Source organism: Theropithecus gelada, chromosome 8, assembly GCF_003255815.1.
Source record: "Theropithecus gelada isolate Dixy chromosome 8, Tgel_1.0, whole genome shotgun sequence".
Classification (NCBI taxonomy): Eukaryota; Metazoa; Chordata; class Mammalia; order Primates; family Cercopithecidae; genus Theropithecus; species Theropithecus gelada.
In genome coordinates, this window is record NC_037676.1 from 101,097,714 (window position 1) to 101,122,652 (window position 24,939).

Below are 24,939 nucleotides of genomic sequence, written 5' to 3' on the forward strand. Positions count from 1 at the left end.
AAGACAGCAAACTAGGGAGATTAAAGGTCTCCACAAGAACTACGAAACACTGCTCAAAGAAATCAGAGATGACATAAAGAAATGTGAAAACATTCCATGCTCAGGGATAGAAATAATCAATATCATTAAAAAGAGGCTGGGCACGGTGGCTCACGTCTCAAACCCAGCACTTTGAGAGGATCACTTGAGGTCAGGAGTTTGAGATCAGCCTGGCCAAAATGGTGAAACTCCCATCTCTACTAAAAATACAAAAATTAGCTGGGCATGGTGGCACGTGCCTGTAATACCAGTTACTAGGGAGCGTGAGACAGGAGAATCACTTGAACTCAGAAGGCGGAGGTTGCAGTGAGCTGAGATTACGCCATTGCACTCCAGCCTGGGCAACACAGCAAGACTCCATCTCAAAAAATAATAATAATAAAAAAATAACAAAATATATATATGTGTGTGTATATATATATACACACACACACATCATTAAAATGGTCACACTGCCCAAAGCAACTTATAGATTCAATGCCATTCTTATTAAAACTACTATTTGAGATTCAGCACAGAACTAGAAAAAATTATTTTGAAATTCATATGGAACCAAAAAAGAGCCTGAATAGCCAAAGCAATCCTAAGCAAAAAGAACAAAGCTGGAAGCATCAAGCTACCTGACTTCAAAATATACTACAGGGCTACAGTAACCAAAACAGCATGGTTATGATACAAAAAAAGACACATAGACAAATGAAACAGAATAAAGAACCCAGAAACAAGACCACACAACTACAACTATATGATCTTTGACAAACCTGACAATAACAGGCAATGGAAAAAAGATTCCCCATTCAATAAATGGTGCTGGGATAACTGGCTAACCATATGCAGAAGATTTGAAACTGGACCCCTCCCCTATATCATGTACAAAAATTTAACTCAAGATGGATTAAAGGCCTAAATGTAAAACCCAAAAATATAAAAACCCTGGAAGACAACCTAGGCAATACCATTCAGGACATGGGCAAAGATTTTATGACAAAGACACCAAAAGCAATCACAACAAAAGCAAAAATTGGCAAATGGGATCAAATAAAATCAAAGAGCTTCTGTACAGCAAAGAAACTAGCAAGAGAGTAAACAGACAACGTACAGAATGAGAGAAAATTTTTGAACAAACTATGCATCCAATAAAAGTCTAATATCCTGCAGCTATAAGGAACTTAAACAGATCCACAAGAAAAAAACAAAAACAAAAACAAAAAATAACACCATTAAAAAGTGGGCAAAGGACATGAACAGATACTTTTCAAAAGACCTACATGTGGCCAACAATTATATGAAAAAAAGTTCAACATCACTGATCATTAGAGAAATGCAAATCAAAACCACAATGAGATACCATGTTACACCAGTCAGAATGACTATTATTAAAAAGTTAAAAAAAAAAAAAAAAAAAAAGCAGATGCTGGCAAGGTTGTGGAGAAAAAGGAATGCTTATATACTGTTGGTGGAAGTGTAAATTAGTTCAACTATTGTGGAAGATAGCGTGGCAATTCCTCAAAGACCTAGAGACAGAAATATCATTCAACCTAGCAATCCCATTACTGGATATATACCCAAAGGAATATAAATTTTTCTATTATAAAGACACACACATGCTTATGTTCATTGTAACTAGCACTATTCACAATAGCAAAGACACGGCACCAACCTAAATGCCCATCAATGACAGACTGGATAATGAAAATGTGGTACATATATACCATGGAATACTATGCAGCCACAAAAAAGAACAAAGTCATGTCCTTTGCAGAGACATGGATGGAGCTGGAGGCCACTGTCCTTAGCAAATTAACACAGGAACAGAAAACCAAATGCTGCATGTTCTCACTTATAACTGGGAGCTAAATGATAAGAACACATGGACACACAGAGTGAACAACACATACTGGGGCCTATCAGAAGGTGGAGGGTGGAAGGAGGGAGAGGATCAGGAAAAACAACTAATGGGTACTAGGCTCAATACCTGGGTGATAAAATAATCTGTACAACAAACCCCCATGACACAAGTTTACCCATGTAACAAACCTGCACATGTACCCCTGAACTTAAAATAAAAGTTAAAAATAAATAATTAACAAAAATATCAATCTAAAAAATAAAAGTTAAAATTTTTCCATTATAATTAAATTTTGTATTAAAAACAAAGGCAATAAATACCAAAAAAAATTAACTATGTCTTGAAGTCAAAGGTAGAACAGAGTGGTTGGAGCTAAAATGCCTGAATTCAAACCTGTTTTATCCCCAGTGCTACTCCATTACCTCTTACACAGACTTGCTCCCCACCAGTCTCCTTGTCTTAGTTTTCTCCTCCGTTCTAATCTATGCTACATACAGTTGACAAGGTACTTTACTTTAAAACAAAAGTAAAATAAGCTGATCATACTGTTCTCCTAGTTAAACAAAAATACTCCAATCATTCTCCATTACCCAAAGGAAAAGGTCTTACCTGCTTCATATCACATACAAGTTATTTCAAAGTCTACCTTGTCACCCGTATCTCTGATTACTCTCCATCTCATACCTTAAGTTTCCAGACATACTCAGCTTTGCTAGGTCTTGGGAATTGAAAGTACGTATTTGGAGTTCATAAATGTTCGCTGAACCATTTAAGAAAAGTGCTTGTTTACAAACAAATGAAACTAAATACAGATTAGAACTGCGACATATGGGAAACATTTAAAAAAAAAAAATCTCTTTACATATACTCCTTTGAGGTATGGAGCCTATGTAGAAATTTTTATAGGGAGTACTGTTCCTACACCTGGCTGTGCATCAGAGCCACCTGTGACCCAAGCCCATACTCCTTTGAGGTTCTGATTCAGTAGGTTTTTAAAAGCTCTACCGGTGACTCTGATATAGACCCAGAGTTAAGCTTCACTCCACCAGTGAACAGACTGTATATCCTTCAGAAAACAAACAAACAAACAAACAAAAACTCTTTCTCTCTCTCTATTTTTTTTTTCCTGAGACAGAATCTCACTCTGCCACCTAGGTTGGAGTGCAGTGGCACCATCTCGGCTCACAGTAATATCTGCTTCCTGGGTTCAAGTGATTCTCGTGCCTCAACCTCCCAAGTAGCTGGGATTACAGGCCTGTGTCACCACGCCCAGCTAATTATTGTAGTTTTGCTAGAGAGGGGGTTTTGCCATATTGGCCAGGCTCATCTTTTAACTCCTGGCCTCATGTGTTCCGCCTGCCTCAGCCTCCAAAAGTGCTGAGACTTCAGGCATGAACCACCATGCCCAGCCAAAAAAAAACTCTTTAAATATGAATTTTCTCATCCAAAATTTTGAAAAGTGTTAAGTAACAATGAATTCAAGATTATGTTCACTGAAAAGCACACAAAAAAATGTACATTTTTCTTGCCATGCACGCTAATCAGCAATGCTAAGAGTAGAAGTGACAACTCACAAAAATTAGGAATTCTAACCTGGGCAGCTACCTGAAAAAACAGCCCTATCTCTCCATAAGAGTAAGTCAAGAGAAAACGTTGGCAAAAGGTAAAATTCTCTTCAAAGAAATAATTCATGGCCCATCTAATACCCATGTAAGTAGATGGATCCAAGTCCAACACCTCTACAACATAAAACATGGCCTCACTAACTTTAACCCAGTGAAGTATGTAAGCAACTAGAACTAAACAGCCACATGCATTCACTGACCCTCTACTTGGGCCAGGCATTTGACCAGATGTTCAGTATGCACTCGTGAAACACACATCCACAATTTGGTCCCTCATACAGAATACACCAGCATGAATATACAGGAATTAAGGAAGTAAACTCACAAATAAATATGATTACTAACTACAGCAAGAAAAGAAAGGGTGCTATAAGATAAACTGACTGTGACTTTATTTTGTATTCACCATTTCTGCAAATAAAATTGTTCCTAGTTCATATGAAGGAATGGAATGCATTCGTATTCCATGGTAGCCTCTGAGACTTGGAAGGCACTGGAGTATGTGAAAAACCTTTGAAGGTAGGTAAGTGAGCTTTAACAATAAAATGTCCTTTCTCCATTGAACTGCTGTGAATTACAAAATCCACAGATTGGAAAAGAAGGAAATGCTTAAACTCCAGAGTTCATATGTATACAGTGGCCATCCTCTGATACTTTCTATGTCAGCACCTTTTATACTGTAAAGCACTTATTACACCCTGCAAGGACTTTGTCATTGACTTTTATCTGCCTCCCCTAGAAGAATAGAAGCTCCATAAAGATAGGTACCAATCTGTCTTGCTTTGCATTTTATCCTCAGTAGCTCTCTTCTCATATGCACAAACTGAACAAGCAGGCCGGGCACGGTGGCTTACGCCTGTAATCCCAGCACTTTGGGAGGCCGAGGCAGGCGAATCACGAGGTCAAGAGATCGAGACCATCCTGGCCAACATGGTGAAACCCTGTCTCTACTAAAAATACAAAAAAAAAATTAGCTAGGCGTGATGGCGCGGGCCTATAAACCCAGCTACTCAAGAGGCTGAAGTAAGAGGATCGCTTGAACCCAGGAGGCAGAGGTTGCGGAGAGCCAAGATCGCACCACTGCACTCCAGCCTGGCGAAAGAACGAAGATCCATCTCAAAAAAATATATATATAATTAAAATAAATAAATAAAAGAACCAATGAATAAATAAATCACACAAAAAAACTAAGACAGGACCTAATTTAGGACTCTCCAAGGGAATAACATTTAAGCTAAAATGCAAAACTTAACTAGAAGTTAGCCAGATAACTAAGCACCAAGAACTGCCCTGCAAAGGCCCTGAAAGACAGAACAAAGCATGGTCAAAGAATTGAACGATTAGCAGGCCTAGGATAAAGTGAGTAAAGGATACAGTAGGACATAGTGGAGCTGCATATGTAGGGAGAAGCCTGACCATGAAGGGCCTCAAAACCAAGGTAAAGAGACTGGGCTTTATTTGAAATACAGGAAAAAATCAGTGAAGAATTTTAAGCAGAGGAATAACATGATGTAAAGTTTCTGTGGTTGCTGAATGAAAGCTAGATTGTAGGGAAGCAGATGTGAATATAGAGAGACCAATTAAAAAGCAGTGTTAGTCCATGCAGAGATTATATTAAGCATCTCTTTTTATTTTCTGTATTCTTGATGCTTTGACATCTGGGACCTTGCTAAAACTGAAGCGATTGCCCCTCTCAGGGTTAGCTAATTTCTAGAGACAGCAAACTAACTCCCATGGAAGGATGTCTTTTATGTGCACACCAACCTATCTAGAGCCCAAACCTCCAACCACCTCTATGGTTACAGTCTAGGGTCAACTTTTCCCCTGCCCAAATTGCCCCAGGGCCAGATACCAGACAACCAGAGAAAGCCCTATGCCCCAGAACTCACTTGAAATACTCAAAGTAGCCAATCCTAAACCTGTTTTACCCCGTCTCACCTGTCCCTTCCCACAGAAACCACATAAAGATTCTTGCCCACTTTTTCCCCCTCACTTTCTCTGCCTCCTAACTGACCCTGGTACTTCCCTGTGGAGCCCTCTGTGACACAGCACTCCTCCTTCTCTTGTGAGCTGTATGTATAACAATATATCTTTTCCACAGCAATAGTCTCTTAATCTGTTGGCTTCATGATATGGGAGTAATAATAAAGCACACTTTTTTTTTGAGACGGAGTCTCACTCTGTCACCCAGGCTGGAGTGCAATGGCGTGATCTCAGCTCCCTGCAACCTCTGCCTCCCGGGTTCAAGTGATTCTCCTGTCTCAGCCTCCTGAGTAGCTGGGATTACAGGCACCTGCCACCATGCCCAGATAATTTGTATTTACTAGACACAGGGTTTCACCATGTTGGTCAGGCTGGTCTCGAACTCCTGACCTTGTGATCCACCCAGCTCGGCCTCCCAAAGTGCTGGGATTACAGGCATGAGCCACCGCGCCCAGCCCTAAAGCACATATTTTAAAAGAGAGATGCTGGTGGCTTGGATTAAAGTGAGTGTAGTAGAAATAGCATAGAAAACAAATTCAAGAGATGTTTTCAAGGTACACACAACACAATGTGGTAGTAGTACAGACTGGGGAGCTGGGAAACAATAAACAAGTTTTCTTCTGTTTTATTTACTGTGCCTCCCTACAATTGCATACAGAACCTACAACTTAAGACTGGCAAACTAAAGACTAAATTTTAAAGCTGTCATTTTAAAAAATTAAAAAGTGAGGCCGGGCATGGTGGCTCACACCTGTAATCCCAGCACTTTGGGAGGCCGAGGCGGGCAGATCACAAGATCAGGAGTTCGAGACAGCCTGGCCAACATGGTGAAACCCCGTCTCTACTAGAGATACAAAAAATTAGCTGGGCCTGGTGGCGCGCGCCTGTAATCCCAGCTACTCAGGAGGCTGAGGCAGGAGAATCTCTTGAACCCAGGAGACAGACATTGCAGTGAGCCAAGGTCGCGCCATTGCACTCCAGCCTAGGCAACAAGGCGAGACTCCATCTCAAAAAAAAAAAAAAAAAAATTTTAAGTGCTAACACAGCTACCAATAGGCTCAGAGAGTTCAAGACCTGAGACTTCTAAACTCAAGTCTATTTCCACTAACACAGATATGCATTCAAATTCACTTTATTTAATTTTTTTTAAAAGTAATTCAAACAACAAACATTCACTGAACAAGCCTATTAGCAGACGCTAGGGAGAAAAATGGAAAAACATTAGACTAGTGACAAAGAATAAAGGGCAGTCCAGGCAATGCAGAACCCTTGAAGGAATTTATGTAAGGAAATAATACAATCAAACTAGCATTTAAATATTATCCTGTGAAGGATTGTCAAGGATCAAACATGATATTGTTCATTCTAGCCAGCAAGTTAACTAACTCCAATTATTTAGATGTTCTAACATCTGTTTTTAAACCATCATGTTGATTATTAAAGGCTAGGGAAGAGGGGGAGAGAGTTTCACTCAAAACACTGTAACCCTCCAGTGTTATATACAGGCAAATCTATAAGATATTGCAGGTTTGATTCCAGACCACCTCGATAAAGCAAGTATCACAATACAGTGAGTCACACAAATTTTTGTTTTCCAGAAAGAGCCCTTGGACCAGGAAGATTCATAGCTGAATTTTACCAAATGTATAAAGAAGAGCTGGTACCAACCCTACTGAAACTATTCCAAGAAAGCCAAGGAGGAGGGACTCCTCCCTAACTCATTCTACGAGGCCAGCATCATTCTGATACCAAAATGTGGCAGAGACAAAATGAAAAAGAAAACTTCAGACCAATATCTCTGATGAACATAAATGCAAAAATTCTCAATAAAAGACTTGCAGACCAAATGCAGCAGCACATCAAAAAGTTAATCCACCACGATCAAGTAGGCTTTACTGCTGGGATGTAAGGTTGGTTCAATATACACAAATCAATAAATGTCATTTGTCACATAAACAGAGGAGATTTTGCAAAATTCTTGAGGGCCCTAATATTTTTGGAATGGGCAATGAGTACTGGCTCCAACTTAAAGTCATGAGAGGCATTAGCCCTTAACAAGAGAGTCAGTCAGCCTGTCCTTTGAAGCTAAGCAGTGACTTCTCTCTAGCTAGGAAAGTCCTAGATGGCATCTCCTTCCAATAGAAGGCTGTTCCGTCTACATTGAAAATCTACATTGAAAATCTGTTGCTTAATGTAGCCACCTTCATCAATTATCTCAGCTACATCTTCTGGATAACTTGCTGCAGCTTCTATATCAGCACTTGCTGCTTCATCTTGCACTTTTACGTTATGGAGACAACTTCTTTGTCTAAGCCTCATGAACCAACCTCTGCTAGCTTCAAACTTTTGTTGCTTCCTCACGTCTCTCAACCTTCATAGAGTTGAAGAGAGTAAGGGCATTGCTCGAGATTAGGCTTTGGCTTAAGAGAATGCTATAGCTGGTTTGAACTTCTATTCAGACCACTCAAACTGTCTCCATATCAGCAATGAGGCTCTTCCACTTTCTTACCACTCGTGCTCACTGGAGTAACACTTTTAATTTCCTTCAATAACTTTCCTTTGCATTCAAGCTTGGCTAGCTGTTTGGCACAAGAACCCTAGCTTTCAGCTTATCTTGGCTTTCAACCTGTCTGCCTCATTAAGTTAAATCATTTCTAGTTTTTATTTAAAGTGAGAGTTGTGTGACTCTCCCTTTCACTTGAACCCTTATGAACCACTGTAGAATGACTAATTGGCCTAATTTCAATATTGTGTCTCAAGGAACAGGAAAGCCTGAGGAAAGGAAGGGAGATGAGGCCCACGGCCTAGCAGTGATACAGTCAGAATACACACAACATTTAGTTCACCATCTTATAAAGGTGCAGTTCGTGGCACCTCAAAACAATTACAACAGTGACATCAAAGATCACTGATCACAGATCACCATAACAGATATAATAATAATGAAAATATCTGAAATATGGGAAGAATTACCAAAACATGACATAGACACATGAAGCAAGCAAAAGCTATTGGAAAAATGGTGCTGACGGACTTGATTTGCTCAGTACAGCTGCCACAAACCTTCAATTAAAAAAAGAAATGCAGCATCTGCAAAGTGAAGAAGTACAACAGAGTAAGGTATACCTGTATATAAATTTTAAGCAGTGCAGAAAGTTTTAATTCAGACATATGCCTAAGAATTTTAACTAAACCAGTATATGGACTCGCAGGTTGTACTGGAACCCAGCAATTCTATACACAGTCATCCCTCAGTATCCATGGCGAACTGGTTCCAGGAACGCCACAGATACCAAAATCCATGAATGCACAAGTTCCTTATATTAAACGGCACAGTATTTGCATATAACTACATACATCCTCCAGTATACTTTAAATCATGTCTAGATTACTTATTACACCTAATACAATGTAAATGCTATGTAAATAATTTTTATACTGCATTGGTTTTTTTTTTTATTGTTTTTTTCTATTGCTTTTTTTCTCACAATATTTCCAATATGCAGTTAGCTGAATCTGTCGATGCAGAACAAGCGGGATACAAAGGGCTAACTGTAGTTTTATTACTTTTGTTATTCTTTTTTTTTTTTTTAAGAGACAGGGTATCACTCTGTCACCCAGGCTGGAGGGCAGTGGCACAATCATAGCTCACTGTAGCTTCAAACTCTTGGGCTCAAGTGATCCTTCCACCTCAGCTTCCAAAGTAGCTGTAACTATAAGCATGCACACACCTGAACTAATTATTTTTTTTATTTTTTGTAGAGACAGAGTCTCACTACATTGTCCAGGCTACTCTCAAATTCCTGGCTTCAAGTGATCCTCCTGCTTTGGCCTCCCAAAGCACTGGGATTACAGGCGTGAGCCACCGTGCCTGGTTAGTTTTGTCTCTTTTAAATAGGAGTAAGCAGCTATGCCTTTGAAAATTTCACTGGGTGAAAGAACCAGGAACACACAAAGGAAATTACAGACTACACCAGGAAGCAGAGGTGAAATATGATGCCTTAATAACTAGCATGCCAATCATGAACCACATTCTATGCCTTTTTCTTATGCATCTTCTCTCCACTTCATCCTCCTGTCTCATTAATTTTTCCCTTCCCCTATGTAAACGCTTTCAGTCCAATAAAATGATGTATCTTGTTCTGGTTTTCTTTTTTTTTTTGAGGGGGTGGGGGCATCTGGGCTTCCTCTCATCTCATACCTAATGATCACACCCTTTCCATTTCCATCTTCATTTCATAGCTCCCTACACTCTTTATCCTAATGGTCCTCCTCTAGTATCACAACTCAAAATAGAAAGAGTATTTTAAAAAAATGAGAAAACCCAAAGGGGAAAAATGGAGAAAGGACTACATACTCCCATCTAACTGTACGTTACTTAAACACTACCTATGATACAAATTATATGGACTGAATCATTACGTTTAAGCTTCTTACAAAAATCCAAATGTTCTATTCACAACACCCGAAATATGGAATCAATCTAAGTGTCCATCAACAACATCATATAATTAAAGAAAATGGAATACTTTGAAAATACTGCTTGAAAGGTGACTCTTTTTTTTTTTTTTTTTTTTGAGACAGGGTCTGGCTCTGTCACCCAGGCTGGAGTGCAGTGGCATGATTTCAGCTCATTGTAACTTCTGCCTCCCGACCTCAAGCAATCCTCCCAACCTCAGCCTCCCAAGTAGCTGGGACTACAGGCACGTGCCACCATGCCTGGCGAATTTTTGTATTTTTTTTAGAGATAGAGTTTTGCCATGTTGCTCAGGCTGGTCTTGAACACCTGAGCTCACGCAATCTGCCCACCAAGATCTCCCAAAGAGCAAGGATTACAGGCATAAGCCACCATGTACAATCAAAAGGTGACTTTTTAAATATTAACTTGAATTTCATTCTAACTGAAGAAAACCATATATTGCTAAAGGCATATTTTTTTAAAAGTCTTCCTAATATGGGCATGTGATAATTAAAATACTAAAGAAATGGCTATTTTTAATTACATCATTTTCATCAACATCTTACTACAATCTTAGTAGTGTTCTGTAACTTAGTAGGTAGTATAAATAAGAGTTTTTACAAAGGCAATGTGGATATTCTACGGAAACTGAGCTGTTTCCAGCATAAAGCTGAATCACACAGCAATTTATTTCTTGGCCCACCCCAAAACTGAATATACACGTGAGCTGATACAAATTGCCAAAGTTCATCACTAATCCTCCAATATGGTGATTTTCAAGCTTTTTATTATTTTTATTTTTTTTATGTCAGAAGCCGTGTTCAAATGGAATCTTACCTAGAAACATGAGGAAATAGAACAGGTAAGAATGTAGCATGCTCTGGTAGAAGCCAAGGGTTGCGCAGTGACACCCTGAACAGGCCAGCTGAAAATGCTCTATTTCGCCATAAGAGTTGTCTCTTCTCTTTGCCCAGCAAATCTAACTCATCAATCAGGACTCAGCTTAGCTATGACCTCCCTGGGAAAACTTTCCCTGAACCCCCAAACATGATAGATATCTCTTCCAACCCACATACTTCTCCATATCTATCCCATCACAGCTCTTACCACACTGTGTATTGAAATAGCCTACCCATTCATCTGTTTCTTCCAGCTCAGTGAAAGTCTCTCCAACGCCTAAGACCCATTCTTTTTTTTTTTTTTTTTTTTTGAGATGGAGTCTCATTCTGTCACCTAGACTAGAGTGCAATGGTGTAGTCTTGGCTCACTGCAACCTCTGTCTCTCGGGTTCAAGTGATTTTCCTGCCTCAGCCTCCCCAGGAGCTGGGATTATAGGCGCCTGCTACCACGCTAGGCTAATTTTTGTATTTTTAGTAGAGATGGGGTTTCACCATGTTTGCCAGACTGGTCTCAAACTTCTGACCTTGTGATCCACCCGCCTCAGCCTCCCAAAGTGCTGGGATTACAGGCATGAGCCACGGCACCCAGCCAAGACCCATTCTTTGTGGTATCTCTTGTGAGAGCAAATCAGGGCTACACTTAGGAGTAGGAGGTACTCAATACATACTAGTTGAACAGGTAAAAAGAGGATAAGTGTGTGCCCTGATTTGTATCAACATTATTTCTCTTTGTTTAAATGTGAAAAGTTCCTTCTCTGGCATATAAGCACCAGGAGAGTAGGGACTGTGTCAGTTGTGGTTCCCTTGTGTACGTATTACCTGGCACATAGTATTGCTAACCAGTTGTTACCTCTACTCCTAGGAATGCCTTGAGAGTGCTTCACTTTGAACTGTTGGAATTTTTTTACAGACATTGCTTTCTTCAACATTGGCCCTAGAGTAGGGTAAATGCGGGTTCTTATTGCATCTCAGTCACTAACTAGCAGTGTGATCTTGGGCAATTCACATAAAAGCTCTAGGTCTCATTTTCTGTATCTGCAAAACTGTTTTTAAATATGCTTTAGCACTAGAAGACTTTTCCTCAAATAAAAATTTCAAAAGAGTCCCATATATAAAAAAGATAAAAGCAATAATGAAGTTCTCATTCTACTCAATTCTTCAGTGAAGAAAATGCCACTAAAAGTACCTTCTTAGATCAGGGTATGATTTGAAAAACACTAAACTAGCTGACCCACAAAAGTTGAGTCTAGCAATAACATTCCATGATTTATCCATTTAATAAATACTTATTAAATGTCTACTCTGTACCTGGTACCGAACTAGGCACTGCACATTTAGCAATAAACAAAGCAGATGGGCTTCCTGAGATATTTATGCCAACATGTGGTATTCAGCCCATTATTAAATATTCACTTAAAAGAACAAAAAAAAGATAAAAACACCACCTCTGGTCTTTTTATAGAGTATAGAAAGCAAGACATTTTACCAAATTCACAAATAGCTGAATGTATTAATAGCTAAATTTCAGAAATGCGTATCTCATTTTCCCTAACCAAAATTTCAGTGTATTATTTGGGAATTTTTCAATTCATACTGTTTTCTTCCAATCATTTTTATGCTAATTTCTTAATAACACATTTACATTAATATTATTTATTGGTAGCTAAAATCTAAGTTTGTCCCTGTCATTTCCTAACTGTTTTTCTTTTTTTTTTTTTGAGAAAGAGTCTCACTCTGTCACCCAGGCTGGAGTTTAATAGTGCAATCTCGGCTCACTGCAACTTCCACCTTCCAGGTTAAAGTGATTCTCCTGCCTCAGCCTTCCGAGTAGCTGGAATTACAGGCACCTGCCACCATGTCCAGCTAATTTCTGTATCTTTGTAGAAACGGAGTTCTGTCATGTTGGCCAGGCTGGTTTTGAACTCCTGACCTCAGATGATCCACCCATCTCGGCCTCCCAAAGTGCTGAGATTACAGGTATGAGCCACCATGCCCAGCCCTTATTTATTTTTTACTTGTCCTATCTTTTAGCATTTTAGGATCTTTTAGCCAACTGATTTTTGATCCTTCGCAACTTCATACTTACAATATGAATTTGACAGTGAAATCTAAAAGGCACAAACCATTTTTCATCAATATTTGCTTCACCATTTATTTCATTCAACAAATATTTGAGAAGTACCTACTATGTGCAAGGCATTCTGCTATAAAGTGGTACAAAAGTTCTAGAATTCTATTCACATTTCCTTCCCACTGTATTCTTTACTTTTCTTTCGCTTTAAAAGCTTAAAGTGCATAGCAAGAATAAGTACCTGATTTCCTTAGGGTCCCCTCAAACTGTAATGCTCTTCCTCATACTCCTCATACATACCACATTCATTCATTCATTCATTCGTCAAAAAATATATTGCTAGGCACTGAACAGGTGCTAATGAAGAAAAATATATGGTTCCTTTCCTTAAGGAATGACCAGAAGAATAAAGATAGTGATGACATTTCAGAAGGAAAATCTACAAGACTCAGTATCATCAGAAGCATCATAAAAAGGAATAAAGATGATTCTCAGACTTGCTAAAAGACTAAGTACATGATGATGCCTTTGACACACAGGAATTTGAAAGGCTTGTCTGGAATGTTTAAAACTGGTTTTAGAATGTTAAATGTGTAATTCCCTCTGAATAGTCTAGTTGAGTTGCCCAAACAGAAATTATTAAATAGAAGTACTCATTAGTATCTGAGTAACCATTATGTGGCAGGATCCAAGGACACTGAGTAAAATACAATCCCCGAATTCAAGGAACTTAAGACTTAGATGATATAGAATACAAGTAAACAGACACTTAAAAGAGAAACTCAGGGAACAGACTGGAGGTGTAAGCACCAGATGGAACATGAAGGACTGGAGACTCGATTTCTCGAGGCAATGCGGAGCCACAGGTTTTAAACAGAGAATGCTTGATTACATTTGCATTTTAGAAAAAAACACTCTAGCTTCGAGGAAGATAATGGGTTGGAGGAGGCAAAAATGAAAGACAAAGTGAACAATTAAGATGCTGTTGCAGAAATCTGAGCAAGATTTGACAGATTCCAAGACCTATAAAGATTAAGGGAAGAGATATGTAATAGTAATATTTGAGAACCTGACTTTCCCAGACAACACTCAAAGTACAATGCTAATTCCTGAACTATTTTTAACCATAATAACAGAATAATGCTAGCATCAGGCAAGTATAAAGCATACCTGATGGCCGAGCACTATGCTATCTCATCTCCTATTCTATATCAAATTGTGGGAACCACAGTTGAGGAATGTATCTTTTTTTTTCTACAACCACTTGAATTTCACATGCTGTGGGAAATATATAACATAATTTAAATATGCAGCATACTCTAAAAAAAAGCAAAACTGAACAGATCCAAGCAGCAAAGTTCCTCTAGGATTATGCAATCACTTCATTAGCCAAGAAGCTTACAATCTATAGATCCTATGTATTGTCAGGAGAGAAAGCTTTCCATAAATCTCTAATTACAGGGCCCTGAATTGATAAGGGGAGACAATGTGTCCAGACTACCCTGTGTCACCAGCTCTAAGTCACAGATGAGACAATTCTTACAAATAAGACTGAAGCTGAAGGTTTCTGGGAAAGCCCCTTCCCTGCTTCTTCCTTTCTTCCTCCTGCCTGGAATGTAGACATAAAGCTGGGGCTATAGCAGCCCTGTCGTAGCCCTGAGATAATAAGCATGAGGACAAAGTATATGCTAAGGATGACAGAGTACAAGAAAAGAAGGCTGAGACCTGGTTGTTCCTTTGTTGCTGCTGTACCAGCAGACCTTTTGTTAAGGGAGAATAATAAATTCCTCTGTGGTTAAGTAATTTTAGGCTAAACATAGTCATAATTTATACACTCTGAATCCCTTATAGAATAAAGCCTAGGCCACTTAACATTGCATAAGACGCTCCTCACCATCAGCTCCATTTAACTATCCAACCTCATTTCATTCTGTTCTCTGTCCCATACTTTCCATTCCAATAATTCTAAGTCTTGTCAGATGAGCACACCCCAATGAGCTATTTTTACCTTTCTACCTGTCATTCCCTTGACTCTCCCTTATCACTCCATTTCTTCACCAAATTAACTCTTTGTCAGCATTCCAGATTTCCTGGCTCTACTGGCTGAGAAAGATGCCCTGCCTTCTTCTTTTCACATTACCCCATGCACCAGTCAGTACAATGAGTGTGCTATATTACAGTTATTTATTTATATATCTGTCTTCCCAATTACACTACTGATCCCTCAAAAAGAAAAAGGTATCTTAGTTCTTTTGGCATTCTTAGATCCTGGCACAGTACTGGGTCAACTGGGGATGCTTAGTGAATGTTTGCTGAATGAATTAGATTTGCATAAAACATGATTTCTTAATTAGTAAAAGTGATTATACAATACATACTGCTAAATGACCCCTTTAACATCAAAAACTCATTCTCATCCATAAAGTTGTGCTAAAAATGTCCAGGCTGTAGTGCAGTGCTGCAATCATAGCTAACTGTGGCCCTGAACTCCTGGGCTCAAACAATCCTCCCACCTCAGTTTCCCAAGTAGCTAGGACTACAAGTCCAAGCCATCACACCTGGCTAATTTTTTCTCTTTTGGTAGACAAAGGGTCTCACTATGTTGCTCAGACTGGCTTTGAACTCCCAGGCTCCTTTACCCTCGATGCTCTGGCCTCCCTAAGGGTTGAGATTACAGGTGTGATCTACCACATCCAGTCTCATTTCTGCTTTTAAGCAGAAAAGCTGCAAAGAGCTGTAAGTCCTAAAGACACTTGACAAAGCCATCCTCATCTGCCTTAAAAGGATTAATCTCACTTACAGTGGGAAGTCAGAAATGAAAACCAGGCTGGGCGTGGTGGCTCACGTCTGTAATCCCAGCATTTGGAGGCCAAGGCAGGTGGATCATGTGAGGTCAGGAGTTCGAGACCAGACTGACCAACATGGATAAACCCATCTCTACTAAAAATACAAAATTAGCCGGCCGTGGTGACACATGACTGTAATCCCAGATACTCAGGGGACTGAAGCAGGAGAATCACTTGAACCCAGAAGGCGGAGGTTGTAGTAAGCCGAGATCACACCATTGCACTCCAGTCGGGCCAACAAGAGCAAAACCCCGTCTCAAAAAAAAGAAAAGAAAAAGAAATGAAAACTAAACAGATGATCAAAGAATAAATTTTGTTATACGTTATCAGCAAAACTTGTCAAAACAAGGGTAAGCAAAGAAATAAAATCTCTTCATACCTGTCACACTGCTGCATTATGGAAATTTCTTTGATTATTTCCTGAAGATCTGATTCAACAGGCACTTGTTTAATTGCGACAACTTGACCAGATTCCTTGTGTATTGCTTTAAATACACTTCCATAAGACCTAAAAGAAACCAAGACATTATTTTTTTCCTATAAAACATCGTAACTATAAGGTTAAAAGTCTATGAGTTTTCTGTGGATTGTCTTTTTTAGTTTAAAACACTATTTAAAAATTAAAAAATCAAAATAAACAAGTAACAATTTTAAAAGTTAATGAATTATATCTTAGCTTTATTGCTTCAACTACAGAGTTAAAATAATCAAGTTAATATATAATGAGTAGCTATTTTTCTTATGAATGAAAGAAACAGACTTACGTTTTGTCAACTCAAACAAATGCAGCATTAGGAAGACATAAATGGAAATTAAAAGAATGAAATGTACATTAAAAATAGCCAAAGTCTCAAATTAGGGGAAAAGGCTGATCTCAAGGAAAATGACCCCCGGAATATCAAAAAGTCACACGTCTGTTCAGAGTACCTGAACAGTTAAAACCCTCAGCTGGGGACCACATTAACATCAAAGTTAGAGAAGCAAGGAATCTGTAGCCATCCGCTTCTACCTGATTTAGAGATCCAAGGTGTCTTTTTTAAAAGTCCCTTTCACTACCTTTTCCTCAAGAGAAAAACTACACGCTCACAGGTAAATAAAATGAGGAATAGGGTCTAAGTCACTTGCCCAGAACCTGTCTCTGCTACAACTACTGAAACTTTGCCAACTGAATATTCACGTGTTTTAAAAAACAAAACCAAAGAAGGAAGAAGCCATTTGTATCTTAGTAAGAATTTAAAAACGAGGTTAAACACTACTATGTACTGAGTTCTTACTATAAACCAGGTCCTGTGCTAGGTGTTTTATATGCATTACGAAATTCAACCCTCACAACCATAAGGAAAAACACTATTATTGTCATTAAAAGATTAGAAACAGACTAGTAGGGCCAGAATTCAAACACATTCTGACTCCAAAAATCATGTTTTTCTCACCATATTTTTCTACAGAAGACAAGGAAAAGCAAGCCAATGGAAGACACTGAATGTTTCCTAATATTAGAAATCTATACAGAAGCCCTTCCAGATTTATAATCTTTTAAAATAAGTGAAAAAGAGAGAAACAAGTGATAAAGCGACTACTTCAATAAAATATATTTTATCCTCTCCTCTGTTTCTTTGGGCTCTCTGAAGTAATTTAATTTGGTTTGGTACCCAAAGTCACAGTGGGCTGGGTGTGGGGGAATGTATGTGCGTGTATCTCCCCTTGAAAGCCGTATGTGTGTATGTTCCTTCAAAAGCTAACACAGAATTCAGTGCTAGATCATCTACTGTCAATTAGGCAACACCATCACTCCTTTCTAAGGACTCCTCAGCATTACAAAAGAGAAGCTGCAATCCCCATTTCCCAGAATCCCTTTCCCTGAACGGTTCCTCATTAAAAGTCTGCCAGTGGGAAGAACATGCATGTGTGAATGCAAAAAGGAGAAACCATTTTTTTCCAGATATAGTTGTAGCAGATGGACTGACAGATATGAAGTGCACAACGGCTTCCTGCTGAGCTTCCAACAGCCACCAGTGCTGCAGACTGAGGTAGCTGGTGGAAGTTTCTCAATACTGCAGGATTCCAGCAGATTCCCAGAGAGCTTTTGAGAAACACCCACTTCAGTGCTTCAGGCTGAGATCTTCAATGCTGACTTCGACCTTCAACCTTCGGCAACAGTTTTCATGAGCTTTGCATCCCTGGCCCCTCCACAATTCATTTGAGCTCCTAACTTTATTACTAAACTCTTTATATCTAGAGTACATAGAGTAGCTTCTCTTTCCTGACTATACCTTGATAGCAATATAGTTTATGGTAGAAGAAGCGGTTCCAAGGGAAAGAATCTTAAAGATGAGAATCTTGAATTAGTTCTTTCTTAGATGTTGATATGGTTTGGCTGTGTTCCCACCCAAATCTCGTCTTGTAGCTCCCATAATTCCCATGTGTTGTGGTAGGGACTCAGTGGGAGATCACTGAATCATGGGGACAGATCTTTCCCATGCTGTTCTCATGACAGTGAATGGGTCTCACGAGGAGATCTGATGGTTTTAAAAATGGGAGTTTGTCTGCACAAGCTCTCTCTTTGCCCACTGCCATCCGTGTACGTACGATGTGACCTGATCTTCCTTGCCTTCCGTCGTGATTGTGAGGTCTCCCTAGCCACGTGGAACTGTAAGTCGATTAAACTTCTTTCTTTCGTAAATTGCCCAGTCCCGGGTATGTCTTTACCAGACTAATACAGATATGTAGATAGTAATGATTTCAATACAAATAACAAATAGAACACTGATGGTCTATGGCATTCAGTGGCAAACAGTTACTTAAATTATCACCCTTAGTTGCCTGGAGTCTAAGCAAAGCTTTAAAAGACCAAGTAGCTATATCAATACAATGTATGGTGAAAATAAAGTATAAGGACTATAGAATGGGCTGCTGCCTTTGCCTGCACTGGAAAAGTTATAGAACAAACACAGCAAGCTAAAGGCTTAAATGTCCAGCTCAAGACTAAGAGAATCAGAAAACTTCTGAATTTCTTAATTCTTACAGAAACAGGGTTGAGATTTCTGAAAAACAAACTCTAGGTATAGTCTTACTGGAAGCTGAATTACATTGCAAGTTGAATTCACATCAGCATCAGGTCTGTTATGTTAAAGTTAAGGCATGTAACAGTAAAGAGAAGTACCTAGAGAACTTGGTATTAGGACATTTAGATAGATTCTCATTAATCTGAGTACCTTGAATCCCCAAATCCTATCAAGCCTCCCTTGCTACCAAAAGCAACTCTGCCCTCCTGTCTGAGAAAATTAACCTTACAATGCCTGAAGACTCCACCTCCTGAAGCAGTCACTTTTCAGGAGAATGGAGTGGTCCTCCAGACCACTCCACCACCACTTCTCATTGCTTCCAGACCCAAAGTTATACTCAACTCCCATAGATACCAGGGAGACAAGTATAAAATTTAACCCAAGCAGTTACTATTCACACTAAAAAAGTTGCAAGATTTTGCCAATTTTTATCAGAACCCTAAAAAATATGTGTGAGAGCGAATTCTAAGATATCCAGAGAGGAAGAAATGTACTGATATGGATGAAAGACCAGAAATTCCAGACTCAGCGTGTTAGCTCAAACAGTTGGGGGTGTCCCTAACAGTTGCTCAGCCAGTTAACTGTAACCTGGACTCAACAGTGGCCCATATTAAGTGAGATGCTAAGTGAGCCTCAGTACACACCAAAGGAAGCATATCAAAGACTCAAGGAAATGGGATACTAGATGGATATATATTATATGTGCCATGCTCACAAACTCCCTAACTATGTTTTCAAAAAGCGTCCAGAGGATACCATCATCAATCAAAGCTCTATTAGTGCAGGGGAAAGATGACAAATATGCCAACAGTGAAACTGGCTCCTTAAGTTTAATAGATAACAGGATCCCAACACAAGAGAAGTGGCAACATCTATTCACCTGAGACAAGGTGGGAACAGTTACCATGAGTGACAAAGCAAGGCTGAATTACAGTTTTCTTTTATTGTACATCTGGGTATCAGTATTAAAGTTACACTAGCTTCATTTTTTTAAAAAAAAGCTATAATTAACTGTCCTTTAAACAGTGTATAAAACATAATTGGAACCTTTCTGGAGGGGAGGAGGTGAAATACACACAACATAAAATTCACTATTTTAAAGTGTACTATTCAATGGCATTTAGTGGGTTCACAGTGCTGTGTAAACGTTATCTGTATGTTCCAAAATATACAGAATCTGCTTTCTGTCTCTATAGATTTATCTATTCTAGATACTTCTATAAATGAAATCATACAATATGTGACCTTTTATATCTGGCTTCTTCCTTCACTTAGCATAATATTTTGTAGGTCCAACTACACTGTAACATGTACCAGTACTTCACTCCTTTTCATGGCTAAAAGGTCACTTGTACAGACATATCACATTTTGTTTATTCATCTGGGATAGTAGATGGACATTTGGGTTGTTTCCACATTTTGGCTATTGTAAATAATATGCTGTGAGTTGGTATCTTTATAATTAACAGTTATTTAATCATTTCTCTATCACTGGCTATATCTTCCTTCTTATTCTAAATCTGCTGTATTTTTGCTCTATTTTCTTTAGTCAACACTGTAAGAGGTTTAACTATTTTACTGATCTCTTCGAAAGCTTATGTATGTATAAACATATATGTATTTATCTTTTTTTTTTTTTTTTTGAGACAGAGTCACGCTCTGTCACCCAGGCTGGAGTGCAGTGGCACAATCTTGACTCACTGCAACCTCCACCTCCTGGGTTCAAGCAATTCTCCTGTCTCAGCCTTCCAAGTAGCTGGGATTACAGGTATATGCCATCACGCTCGGCTAATTTTTGTATTTTTAGTAGAGATGGGGTTTCACCATATTGGTCAAGCTGGTCTCAAACTCCAGACCTCAAGTGATCCACCCACCTCGGCCTCCCAAAATGCTGGGATTACAGCGCATAAGCCACTGCGCTGGGTTCATATTTTTCATTTTTAATTTTTTTTCTATCTCATTAATTTCAGCTTTTTCTTTAATTCAATCTTCAGTTTCTTTCAGTATGTTTCATAATTTTTCTAAGTTCTTTAAGCACTAAGTTTATTTTTTGCCTGTCTTCTTTAGTAATGAATGAATTTAGAACTAAAACTTTTCTCTTAATTAGTTTTACCGTATTCCATAGATACTGGCACAATGTGTTCTCCTTTTCAGTGTTTTGTAGATAATTTATAATATCCTCTTCAATCAACAAGTTACTTCAGATTATGTTTCCTAATTTCCAGTTGGTGTGGATTTTGTCGTATTATAACTACTTATTTCTAATTTAGTGAGTATAATCAGTGATATGGTTTGCATATTTGTCCTCTCCAAAACTCATTTTGAAATGTAATCCCCAATGTTGGAGGTGGAATCTGTTAGGAGACGTTTGGGTCATAGGGGCAGTTTCCTCATGGCTTGTTGGTGTCCTTGAGATGGTAAGTGAGTTCTCACAGGACGTGCTTGTTTAAAACGGTGTGACAGGCTGGGTGCAGTGGCTCACGCCTGTCATCCCAACACTGTGGAAGGCCGAGGTGGGCAGATCACCTGAGGTCAGGAGTTCGAGACCAGCCTGGCCAATATTGTGAAACCTCATCTGTACTGAAAATATGAAAATTAGCTGGGCATGGTGGCAGGCGCCTATAATCCCAGCTACTCAGGAGGTTGAGGCAAGAGAATCCCTTGAACCCGGGAGGACATTGCAGTGAGCCAAGATCGTGCCATTGCACTCCAGGCTGGATGACGAGAGAGAAACTCTGTCTCAAAAAAATTTAAAAATAAAAAAAATAAAACTCTGGCACCTCCCCTGTCCTATCTTGCTCCTGCTCTTACCATGTGAGACATCTGCTCCCCCTCTGCCTTCTTCCATGACTATAACCTTCCAGAAGCCCTCACCAGAAGCAGATGCTGGCACCGTGCTTTTTGTAGTGTCTGCAGAACTGTGAGCCAATTAAGTTTTTCTTTATAAATTACCCAGTCTCAGGTATTTTTCTTATAACAACACATGAATAGCTTAATACAATCAGAAAATGTGACCAGTAAAAATCTCTTATTTTTTAGAATTTGTAACTTTTCTTTTATCAATGGTCCTTGAACATACACCAAAAAATCAGGTCCGCAAGAAATATATATGTATAGTTATATAGACATACAGGTACTTTATATATTTTTACTTTATATATATTTACATTTCTATAAAATCAAGTTTATTCATCATAATGTTAACTCCCTCTATGTCCTTTCTCTTTTTTCTATTATATCTGTCCAATTCTAAAAGAGATACACTGAAATCTCCCATACAATTATACTTTTATTAGATGCCTGTGACATCACTAATAGCTTTTCTGTCATAAATTTAGCTGCCATGTTGTCTGACATGTTTTGTTATAAATTGTCTTTCATATCGCTACCTAATATACCTCTTTATTTAGTTGAAATCTTTTAAACTTTAATGTATCTAATATAAAAATTGCTATTATTTTTTTGTTTTTTTATTTGTACATTCATCTCTTACATAATATTTTTTATAAGAAATATCCTTATAAGCTATGCACAGTGGCCCACATCTATAATCCTAACAATTTGGGAGGCCAAGGAAGGAGGATCACTTGAGGCCAGGAGTTGAAGACCAGCCTGGGTAACATAGCAAGATCCCATCTCTATTAATAATAAATAAATAGCCTTATATTTCCATTATTTGTTTTACTTGCATCTCCTATAAACAAAATATAGGTAGGTTTCACATGTTCATTTACTCTAACAGTTTGTCTTTTAATGGAAGAATTAACATTTACTGAAAAATACACTTGATTTTTTTTTTTTTTTTGAGACGGAGTCTCTCTCTGTCACCCAGGCTGGAGTGCAGTGGTGCGATCTGGGCTCACTGCAAGCTCCGCCTCCCAGGTTCACGCCATTCTCCTGCCTCAGCCTCCGAGTAGCTGGGACTACAGGCGCCCGCCACCACGCCCAGCTAGTTTTTTGTATTTTTAGTAGAGACGGGGTTTCACCATGTTAGCCAGGATGGTCTCGATCTCCTGACCTCGTGATCCACCCCCCTCGGCCTCCCAAAGTGCTGGGATTACAGGCGTGAGCCACCGCGCCCGGCCAATACACTTGATTTTATTCCTTCCATCATGTTTAGCTTATTTTTTTTTTTTTCTTTTTTTTGAGATGGAGCTTCGCTTGTGTTGCCCAGGCTGGAGTGCAATGACGTGATCTCAGCTCACCGCAACCTTTACCTTCCAGGTTCAAGTGATTCTCCTGCCTCAGCTTCCCGAGTAGCTAGGATTACAGGCGCCTGCTACCACGCCCAGCTAATTTTGTATTTTTAGTAGAGATGGGGTTTTTCCATGTTGGTCAGGCTGGTCTCAAACTCCTGACCTCAAGTGATCCACCCATTTCAGCCTCCCAAAGTGCTGGGATTACAGGTGTGAGCCACTGTGCCTGGCCTAGCTTATTATTTTACCTTTTTATTTTCTCTATTTCCTTGTCCTTGTTCTTGCTGATCTATAAGCTTCTTTTAATTCTGTTTTGTACCTTTATTATTTTAAAAATTCTCCTATACTTTGCCATTCCATTAAACGCTCCCTACCTTTCTCTCTGCTCGAACCGAGACATGTTTCTCTACTATTATTTTGAAACCATGTCAACTATTCTTCTGCCTATACAAACTGTTTTCCTCACTAAGATATTCTTGTAATATCAACTACTTACCTTTTCCAAAATAAAATGAGCCCCAAGATCTAAAAGGATGGCCTTATGTTCGTTTGCCTAACAAAGTCAAAACCTTCAAGCATATTAATAAGAATGCCATAAGGGATGAACTAACAAATCTCTTGAAAATCATTTCACAGCACATTTCCTGCTTTTTGCTTATATATATAGCCTACTTTCTCTGAAAAAACACTATTACCAGATTTAGCACAAACTAATCTTTAAAATTCAGTATCACCTGCCAAATTTAATTACTACTAAATACTATTCAATTCATACAAATATATTCTAGTTGAAAGATTAATATCATACAATATTTTTTAAATTATTCTGAAATTATTTAGACGCTTTCATATTTTTTGTACTTACCCTTCTCCAAGCTTCTCTAATACATCAAAAACTTCTTCAGGCTGTTTAGTCAAACTGTCTTCACTCAGCTTTTTTAGTTTACTGATTTAAAAAAGAAAGAAGAAAGAAAATATTTTCTTTAAAGACCTTTTACAAAATTTTTAATTTTTAAAATTTTACAAAGTTTTTAATTTTATTTTAATATATTCAGAAGACTATAACAATATAAAAACATATATAGTAAACTCTCTCCTTTCAAGCCCTGTTCCTCATGTGCCCAGCAACACCTCCAAAAATAATCACTTTTATTAGTTTTTTGTGAAACCTTTATGCAAATATGAATACATATTCTTAATTCCTCCCCTTTGAATATATAAGAAGCACATACACACCCTTCTTTATAAATATTGTTATGCTGTCTACTGTTTCCACTTGACAAAACTATGTTAGAGAGCTTTCCATACAGGTTAACCATCCATAATCCAAAAATCTGAAATCCAAAATGCTCCAAGATCTGAAATTTTTGGAGCACCAACATGATACTGACAATGGAAAATTCCACACCTGCCCTCATGTAATGAGTCACAGTCAAACTGTAAGCACATAACACAATTTAAGGAAAAAAGATCCTCCTCAGCCCGCTTCGGCTCCGACATATCTTTTCCATGCATGCACAGATTCTCCCACCCAAGCACATCCAAAGAAGGGTAATAAAATGGCACAGGTACAGGCCAGATGCACCAATGATAGGTTCCCCACGATGCCCCACATGGAGCCAAGACTGTGCATTACTCACTGTGGGTTTTTTTCCTTATTCTCTGCTTTGTGGCACAAAGACAATGTTGAAAATCTGAGTAAGTGACAGAAAAACAGGAAGCATTTATGCTTATCTCTAGCACAAAAAGTCAAGCTGCTGGATAAACTGGACAACAGTGTGGGAAATGTCTTACAAAAGAGCATGGTGTTGGAATGACCACCATAGACAACCTGAAGAAACAGAAGGATAAATTGTTGAAGTTCTACGCTGAAGTGTCAATGAACAGAAGTTAATGAAAAATTTTTT

At 38.6% G+C, this 24,939-nt stretch overlaps 1 protein-coding gene across 3 annotated transcripts in view; it reads right to left on the reverse strand.

Annotated features, from left to right (window-relative positions):
- The window catches only part of STK3 (serine/threonine kinase 3), a 466,952-nt gene that overhangs the window by 264,006 nt on the left and 178,007 nt on the right, over window positions 1-24,939 (reverse strand). For all 3 annotated transcript variants that reach the window (XM_025393760.1, XM_025393762.1, XM_025393761.1), the window contains 2 exons: window positions 23,898-23,978; window positions 16,151-16,279 (listed from right to left, as the gene is read on the reverse strand). In XM_025393760.1, coding sequence (XP_025249545.1) covers window positions 16,151-16,279; window positions 23,898-23,978 — 210 coding nt within the window. The remainder of the gene's footprint in view (window positions 1-16,150; window positions 16,280-23,897; window positions 23,979-24,939) is intronic.